Here is a 9,848-nt window from a genome sequence, read left to right as displayed (position 1 = left end):
TCCAGAGCTCTGCCACAAGAAAGCAGCATCTATCATCAAGGACCCCATCATCCAAGCCGTGTTCTTTTCTCACTACTACAGTCAAGCAGGAGGTACAAGAGCCTTAGATCCTATACCACCAGTTTCAGGAACAATTCTTACCCTAGAACCATCACATTCCTGAACCAGTCTTCACAACTTTACTCCCCACAAGACTGAACTGATTTCACAAGCTGCAGACTCACTTTACAGCTTTTTTTATTTGCACAATTTCATTTATGTATAAATTTTGATAAAGTTTTATTGAATTTATTTTCCTGTAAATGTCATAAGCAAGTGAATCTCAAGGTAGTATACTGTAACATACAATTTCATCATACATTTTATTTTGTCAAATTGTTAAGTTTTGCTAAAAAAATATGGTGCCTAGAATTCAAAAGTTATTTAAATTGGCTTTGCATCCAGTTTATTGTGCATTCTGCAGCAATTCACAAAACCACAGATTACATGCTTTATTAACAAAAAACAAAAATGGTATCAATTATAAAGAGACAAAGTAACAAAGATAGAAATATAAAGGGGGAAATTTAAAATAATACCCATTATTCAATGATTTGTATTCCAAGTCAGAAAATGCACCCTTAATTCTGAAATGTGAATTTAAAACTTCTTATCAAAAGTCTTCAGAGATAATTATTAGGACATAACTATTAGATAATGTTTGTGCAGTCAACGATATGAACATATTAAGTTGTATAGACCAACAAAAGGACACGATTTAGTTAAGCAAGTGAAGTGAACTTAAGTCATCTAACTCTTGTTAACTATCGGTAAAAGAGAAAACAAATTGCAATATTTAATTAATTCCTTGCAGAGTTTCTTTGAAAAATAGCACTCTCAATACATGTTATATTTATTAAGATAACAAAATATACACATTTGACTGTAGTCAGTAAAAGGTGTGACTTCACATTAGAACCAACAATTAAATCTCGATTTTGATAAGAAACCTAATAGCTCCAAGTACATTCATTATAACGTCACAAGATTTTCTGTTGGCATCATGTGTTCCAGTTTTCATTAACCTGCTAAAATCTGGTCCAGCAGCTGTCTTCACAGCAGGAATTTAACTTGCCTAATTGAGACAAAAAGCAATTTCAAACACATTGTGTTGCAGCCTGCAACATCTCACTGATCATGTAAGAGGTGTTGGCAGTCTTTTCACCACCTCAGCGCTAAGCTTCAGATAGGCACTGGCCTGTAACAGAAAAATCAGACAAAATTATTTGATTTATTTAGGTATTCAGTATTGATGGTTATTTCTTAAGTGCAAAATTGAAAGGTACATACAGCTGCACATTCTTCAAAATTTGCCTATGGTTAAGTGAATAAACTATTATCAGCAGATTGGGCAGAGTAGCTGCTAAGTCTACCATGGTGCGAGGTAAACTGCAGATATGCATTTCTGCCACAAAGAAAATATTCTGAAAAGTAACTCCTGGCAATCATTTGTCAAGCTCATCAATTAAAAAGAATGCAATTCTGGACACATCTCAAAATGCAATTCCCCATAGAAAATTCAGCACCATTGATTCACCAATTGACAAGCTATATTTTATTAGTTATTAATAGGAGGGCAAAGAATAATGAAAATGTTATAGTCAAATCACTGGTCATCAGTCACCATAAACTTTAAACAGAGATTCAATGGTCTTAGGATTGGGTCCTTGAGACATCTCCAACAACAAAAAAATTAACCCTATATACTCTCGCCTTAAAGTACTGATAATTCTAATTTCAGGCAGCATGTTTTTTTGATTTTTGTTCAAATTATTCTTAAAATCACAAGTTTAAACAGTTCTTTCATAACTGTTTGGCCATTAGATAAATACTGTTTTTAACATTTGCCCTGGCAGTCAAAGATTTAGCATTTTCTGAATTTAACTTTTAATCCTCTCCAAGGTAACATCTTTGATTAATACTGTTTCTCTATTATAACTATCCACTACTTATGTAACTTTTTGAAATGGAAATAAAGAGAATTTTCCCAAAATGTGTGGAAGGAAAACGTTTATCCACACAAAGTACACTGCAGATGCTGTGGTTAAATCAAGACGTACAAAAAAGCTGATGAAAGGTCTCGACCTGAAACATTGACTGCTTCTTTCAATGGATGCTGCCCGACTTGCTGAGTTCATCCAGCTTTTAGAACATTTATCCTTTTTGTAACTCAAGAATTACAATTGCAAGCTCAGCAGATAAACAGTTCTAAGTTCAACTTTGTTCATGGTTGGACAAAAGAACTTCAGAACATCTACACTAAGAAAAACTTAATTCAAAATGCAAACAATAAGCCCCTGAAATCATTTTGCACTGTTCAACATTGTATGCTGAATGGGCAAACATATATGTTTTCATGCAATCACAGAAATTATCAGTTTACACAATTTATAAAGCTCACAAGGTTGTTTACAACATTTCCTCCTTCCTTTGCTCCCAATTTCTCTGAGCACTGTTGTAATTATGTCATGAACTAGGGTAATTAAGATAAGATTACAGTGTCTACACCCAGGAGAAGGCTGAATTCTTTATTTGTTGCATTCTCCATAACCGTGCCATGAGAAGAACACAAACCATGTGGTTCAATGGCCAAGGAACCAAAGTGACAGTACTCTGTTGCTCAGATTGTACTCCACCAAGAAGTTATGCCTCATTGAATGGCTTCTCACAACCATGACCAATTCAACTGCAGAGGCCAATCATAACTTCCAAACATCTTCCAGTCAAGAACATACTGTTCTTCAGCTAGCAAATGCAGTGCATTAACCAGCTAAACAGCCTTAATGGGTCCAGATTAGATTGGTTCATTTAGAAGTCAGTGTAAAAAATGCATATTTACCACAAAAGAAGTGAAAAAACACACTGATTATCAATGATACTCCAGTCTTTAGTGTGGACAAGCTCAGACGACAATCAGCTATTAACGAGTCAGAGTCTCATGTGAACAGCACATTCTTTTAATGAATGCAGGGACAAGAATGAGTCAAGATTCACAACCAATAGCACATCTGACTTGTGGTGAGGATCGCATACCACTGAAGACTTCAAAGCCAAACGCAGTGGTGCTGCCAACATTGCGGCCTCTCTCCCAAATGAGCTCAATCGCTTTTATGTTTAGTTCAATGTCATTAACTTTGAGCCTCCAAGGAAAACCACCATTATAACCTGCAACCTAGTCATCTCTGAGGCTGAGGTACGCAGATGTTTCCGATGAGTCACGAGGCTGTGGGACCGGATAGCATCTCAGGGCGAGTACTCAGGACGTGTGCAGCACAACATTTTTAATCTCTCTCTCTCCCAATGTAGAGTGCCCTACTGCTTCAAATTATCCACGACTGTCCCTGTACCAAAAAAGACCAAGGTAAAATATGCCCGAACAACTGATATCCTGTCACACTCACCTCAATAATAAGCAAATGTTTTGTAAACCCGCCCCCCATCCCTTCCCACCGATCTCCCTCCTGGCACTTATTCTTGTAAACGGAACAAGTGCTACACCTGCCCTTACACTTCCTCCCTCACCACCATTCAGGGCCCCAGACAGTCCTTCTAGGTGAGGCGACACTTCACCTGTGAGTCGGTTGGTGTGGTATACTGTGTCCAGTGCTCCCGGTGTGGCCTTCTATATATTGGTGAGACCCGATGCAGACTGGGAGACCATTTTGCTGAACACCTACGCTCTGTCCGCCAGAGAAAGCAGGATCCCCCAGTGGCCACATATTTTAATTCCACACAACACACACAAAATGCTGGTGGAGCACAGCAGGCCAGGCAGTATCTATAGGGAGAAGCATTGTTGACGTTTTGGGCTGAGACCCTTCGTCAGGACTAACTGAAAGGAAAGATAGTAAGAGATTTGGAAGGGGAGGGGAAAATGCAAAATGATAGAAGACAGGAGTGGGTGGGTTGAAGCTGAGAGCCAGAAAGGTGACTGGCAAAAGGGATACAGAGCTAGAGAAGGGAAAGGATCATGGGACGGGAGGCCTAGGGAGAAAGAAAGGGAGAGGGGAGCACCAAAGGGAGACGGAGAACAGGCAAAGTGATGGGCAGAGAGAGAAAAAAGGGAGGGGGAAAAAAAACTAAAAACATCAGGGATGAGGTTAGAAGGGGAGGAGGGGCATTAACAGAAGTTAGAGAAGTCAATGTTCATGCCATCAGGTTGGAGGCTACCCAGCCGGTATATAAGGTGTTGTTCCTCCAACCTGAGTGTGGCTTCATCTTGACAGTAGTGGAGGCCATGGAAAGACATATCAGAATGAGAATGGGACGTGGAATTAAAATGTGTGGCCACTGGGAGATCCTGCTTTCTCTGGCGGACAGAGCGTAGGTATTCAGCGAAACGGTCTCCCAGTCTGCGCTGGGTCTCACCAATATATAAAAGGCCACACCGGGAGCACTGGACACAGTATATCACACCATCCGACTCACAGGTGAAGTGTTGCCTCACCTGGAAGGACTGTATGGGGCCCTGAACGGTGGTGAGGAAGTGTAAGGGCAGGTGTAGCACTTGTTCCACTTGCAAGGATAGGTGCCAGAAGGGAGATCGGTGGGAAGGGATGGGGAGAATGAATGGATAGGGGAGTCATGTAGGGAGCAATCCCTGCGGAAAGCAGAAAGAGGGGGGAGGGAAAGATGTGCTTGGTAGTGGGATCCAGTTGGAGGTGGCAGAAGTTACGGAGAATTATACGTTGGATCCGGAGCTGGTGGGCTGATAGGTGAGGACAAGGGGGACTCTATCCCGAGTGGGGTGGCGGGCGGATGGGGTGAGGGCAGATGTGTGAGAAATGGGAGAGATGTGTTTGAGAGCAGAGTTGATGGTGGAAGAAGGGAAGCCCCTTTGTTTAAAAAAGGAAGACATCTCCTTCATTCTGGAATGAAAAGCCTCATCCTGGGAGCAGATGCAGCAGAGACGGAGGAATTGTGAGAAGGGGATAGCATTTTTGCAACAGACAGGGTGGGAGGAGGAATAGTCCAGGTAGCTGTCAGAGTAGGTAGGCTTATAGTAGATATCAGTAGATAAGCCGTCTCCAGAGATGGAGACAGAAAGATCAAGAAAGGGGAGGGAGGTGTCAGAAATAGACCAGGTAAATTTGAGGGCAGGGTGAAAGTTGGAGACAAAGTTAATGAAGTCAATGAGCTCAGCATGTGTGCAGGCGGCAGCGCCAATGCAGCCATCGATGTAGTGAAGGAAAAGAGGGGAACGGATACCAGTATAGGCTTGGAACATGGACTGTTCCACAAAGCCAACAAAAAGGCAGGCATAATTGGGACCCATTTGGGTGCCCATGGCTGCACCCTTAGTTTGGAGGAAGTGGGAGGAGCCAAAGGAGAAATTACTGAGTGTAAGAACAAATTCTGCTAGACGGAGGAGAATGGTGGTAGAGGGGAATTGGTTAGGTCTGGAATCCAAAAAAAGCAGAGAGCTTTGAGACCTTCCTGGTGGGGGATGGAGGTATATATGGACTGAACGTCCATGGTGAAAATAAGGCAGTGGGGGCCAGGGAACTTAATATCATTGAAAAAATTCAAAGCGTGAGAAGTGTCCTGAACATAGGTGGGAAGGGATTGAACAAGGGGGGATAAAACAGTGTCAAGGTATGCAGAAATGAGTTCAATGGGGCAGGAGCAAGCTGAGACAATGGGTCTACCTAGACAGGTTTGTGGATCTTGGGTAGGACCTTTTTAGTTCCACATCTCATTCCCATTCTGATATGTCTATCCATGGCCTCCTCTACTGTCAAGATGAAGCCACACTCAGGTTGGAGGAACAATACCTTATATTCCGTCTGGGTAGCCTCCAACCTGATGGCATGAACATTAATTTCTCTAACTTCCATTAATGCCCCTCCTCCCTTTCTTACCCCATCCCTAATTTTTAATTTTTAATAATTTTTTTCCCTCTCTTTCCCTCTCACAGTAACTTCTTGCCTGTTCTCCATTTTCCTCTGGTGCTCCCCTCCTCCTTTCTTTCTTCCAAGGCCTTCCCCCTATGATACTTCCCCCTTCTTTAGCCTTGTATCCCTTTTGTAAATCAGCTTTCCAGCTCTCTTAGCTTCATCCCTCCACCTCCTGTCTTCTCCCATCATTTCGGTTCTCCCCCTCCCCCTTTCAAATCTCTTACTATCTCTTTTTTCTCTTAGCCCTGATGAAGGGTCTCAGCCCGAAACGTCAACTGTACTTCTCCCTATAGACGCTGCCTGGCCTGCTGTGTTCAACCAGCATTTTGTGTGCGTTGCTTGAATTTGCAGCATCTGCAGATTTTCTCGTGTTTGCATTCTTAAACGTTTTGAGAGGCTGATCAAGGACTACATCTGCAGCATGCTGCCACCCAAACTGGACCCCCTACAATTTGCCTACTGACACAACTGATCGACAAGACGACACAACAGTGACTGCTCTATGTACCATCCATATATATCTGGAGAAGAAGGATGCTTATGTGAGAATGCTGTTCTTGGACTAGAGTTCAGCATTCAACACCATAATTCCCTCCAGACTAAACACAAACTCAGAGACCTCAGCCTTGACTCTGCCTTGTGTAGTTGGATCCTGGACTTCCAGTCAGATCGCAGGCAGGTGTTAAGGGTGGGCTTTCTCACCTCCATCCCTCTGTCTCTCAACACAGGAGCCCCTCAGGGCTGTGTAATAAATCCTGTCCTTTACACCCTGTATACCCATGACTCTGTCGCCATCCACAGCTCCAATATGCTAATTAAATTTGCCAAAGACACTAACTCTCAAACAATAATGATGTGGCCTACAGGGAAGAAGTTGTCTCTCTGACACAGTGGTGTCAAGAAAACAACCTCTTCCTCAATGTCACAAAAACAAAGGAGCTGGTTGTGGATTACAGGAGGAATGCAGACAGGCTAACCCCTATTGACATCAATGGATCGGGGGTTGAGAGGGTGAACAGCTTTAGGTTCCTCGGCATCTACATCACCGACAACCTCACATGGTCTGTACACACCAGCTGTGTGGTGAAAAAGGCACAACAGCGCCTCTTTCACCTTAAACGGTTGATAAAGTTTGGTATGGGCCCCCAAATCTTAAGAACTTTCCACAGGAGCACAATTGAAAGCATCCTGGCTGACTGCATCATTGCCTGGTATGGGAACTGTACCTCCCTTAATTGCACGATTCTGCAGAGAGTGGTGCAGACAGCCCAGCATATCTGCAGTTGTGAACTTCCCATTATTCAGGCCATTTACAAAGAAATATGTGAATAAAGGGCCTGAAAAATCATTGGGACCCAAGTCATCCCATCCACAATCTATTCCAGTTTCTACCACCCAGGAAATGGTATAGCAGCATAAAAGCCAGGACCAACAGACTCCAGGACAGCTTCTTCCACCAGGCCATCACACTGATTAAATCAGACTGATTTCAGTGTATTTCTATGCTACATTGACTGTTCTACTTCTTATAAATTACTATGATTGCACATTTAGACGGAGACGTAATGTAAAGATTTTTACTCATGTATGTGAAGGATGTAAGAAATAAAGTCAATTCAATGAACACATACAAAATGCTGGAAGAAATCAGCGGGCCAGGCAGCAACTATGTAGAGTACAGTCGATATTTTGGGTTGAGACCCTTCAGCAGGACTGGGGGAGAAAAAAATGAGGAGTAGATGCAAAAGATGGGGGAAGGGGAGGAAGAAACAAAAGACGATAGGTGAAACTGGGAGGGGCAGGTGTGAATTAAAGATTGGTGAATTTTGACTGAACTGTGAAAGACAATCACCAGAGTGCTTCAGCAATCAATGCTCACACACCCCTAGGATAGCAAACAGTACAATGCAAAAGTCTTAGACACATTTATATAGCTAGGATATTTTAATAGTAATGTATGTATTGCTGCCACAAAAGAAAACATGGCATACATGAGTGATGATAATCCTGATTCTAATGTGGGTTTTTTTTGCGGACTGAGAGTGGGAAAGGGACAGGGAGAGGGGAATCATGGTTGGAAAAAGGGGAAGGGAGAAGGGAAGAACCTGAGAAACATTTTGTAATGATCAACCAATTGTTTGGACTCAAATGACCTTGCCTGGTGCCTCAGGGCTGGACCTATCTGCATCTGTGCCACCACTCCCACCACCCCTGGCACTCTATCTGCCATCTGTGCCACCACCCCCACCCCTGGCACTCTTTATCTGCATCTGTGCCACCACTCCCACCACCCCTGGCACTCTATCTGCCACCTGTGCCACCCCCACCCCGGGACTCTTTATCTGCATCTGTGCCACCACCCCCACTCCTGGTACTCTTTATCTGCCATCTGTGCCACCACCCCACCCCGGCACTCTTTATCTGCATCTGTGCCACCACCCCAACCCTGGCACTCTTTATCTGCCATCTGTGCCACCACCCCACCCCTGGCACTCTTTACCTGCCATCTGTGCCACCACCCCACCCCTGGCACCCTTTATCTGCCATCTGTGTCACCACCCCAACCCTGGCACTCTTTATCTGCCATCTGTGCCACCACCCCACCCCTGGCACTCTTTACCTGCCATCTGTGCCACCACCCCACCCCTGGCACCCTTTATCTGCCATCTGTGTCACCACCCCAACCCTGGCACCTTTTATCTGCATCTGTGCCACCCCCCCACCCCTGGCACTCTTTATCTGCCATCTGTGCCACCACCCCACCCCTGGCACTCTTTATCTGCCATCTGTGCCACCACCCCAACCCTGGCACTCTTTATCTGCCATCTGTGTCACCACCCCAACCTGGCACTCTTTATCTGCATCTGTGCCACCACCCCACCCCGGCACCCTTTATCTGCATCTGTGCCACCACCCTTAGTGGCATTCCACCCTCATCATTCCCAACAGTGTTTGTTCCCGCTAGATTTACAAACTTGCTCTCTGCTTCACATTGACAAATACAGTAATACAGTACTATGTATACATACGCGCACGCACGCACACACACACAGAGACAACTTTTGCACATTATTGTAGTTCAGAAATAAAACGTTGCTGCACAGCGTGACCACTTTCCAGAGTCATGACTATTTACCCAGCTCTGGAAAGTGGGTGTACCTACACCTTGGACTGCAGCGGTTCAAGGCGGCAGCTCATCACCACCTTCTCAAGGGCAATTAGGGATGGGCAATAAATGCTGGCTTAGTTGGCGATGCCCACATTCCATAAGTGAATAAATAAAAAAGCAAATGGTTTGTGAAATAATGAACAGGTCATCAAACTAAACCTACAATCTTTCAAATGTCTTAATCTAAGAAAATTAACCTTGTTTAGACTCAAATCAGCGTGAGTTAATCAGTCTGATAGCCTAGTGCGGGGGTCGGCAACCTGCGGCTCCTGAGCCATTTGTGGCTCTTTCACCTCTGTGCTGCGGCTCCCTGTGGCTTTGGGAAATAATTGGTCAGTATTTAATTAAAATGTATTTTATGTTAGTTTGTTAGCTTTTGAAATGTAATTATGGTGATCTTGTACAACCTAAGTGTAGCGACACATTTCCTGCCACATCCGAAACGGCTCACAATTAGCCAGCATTCCGGCTAAGGGAGATAGCCTACGGGGGTTTGTGAGTACGCGTCTTTTGCAGCATCTGCGTCCATGGGGGCTGGGTTGAGGGAGGCTTAAAAGCAAGGCTGTTTAGTTCGAATAAAGCTATCTTTGACTGCAGTTTACTGACACCGCTACAACGTGTTTTTATCGCTGGCTGTCCAGACGGAAGGTGCTGAAACGCTTTGTCGCGTGTCTGGAAGAAGTGAAAACTTTCCTGGGCAGCAAAGGGCTCACCTTTCCTGAGCTGGAACAGCCAGAGTGGCT

The 9,848-nt window shown here is 44.0% G+C and overlaps 1 protein-coding gene across 4 annotated transcripts in view; it reads right to left on the bottom strand.

Annotated features, from left to right (window-relative positions):
• Positions 1-220: 220 nt before the first annotated feature.
• Positions 221-9,848, bottom strand: part of nubpl (nucleotide binding protein-like) — a 54,209-nt gene continuing 44,581 nt past the window's right edge. For 3 of the 4 annotated variants that reach the window (XM_059956302.1, XM_059956319.1, XM_059956329.1), the window contains one exon: positions 221-1,237. In XM_059956302.1, the coding sequence (XP_059812285.1) occupies positions 1,175-1,237 (63 nt within the window). In that variant the 3' untranslated portion in view covers positions 221-1,174. The other variant, XM_059956311.1, reaches the window with a different exon arrangement.

Source organism: Hypanus sabinus, chromosome 2 (assembly GCF_030144855.1).
Source record: "Hypanus sabinus isolate sHypSab1 chromosome 2, sHypSab1.hap1, whole genome shotgun sequence".
Lineage (NCBI taxonomy): Eukaryota > Metazoa > Chordata > Chondrichthyes > Myliobatiformes > Dasyatidae > Hypanus > Hypanus sabinus.
Note: the sequence above shows the minus strand (reverse complement) of the source record. Positions and strands in the feature narration are given on the sequence as shown.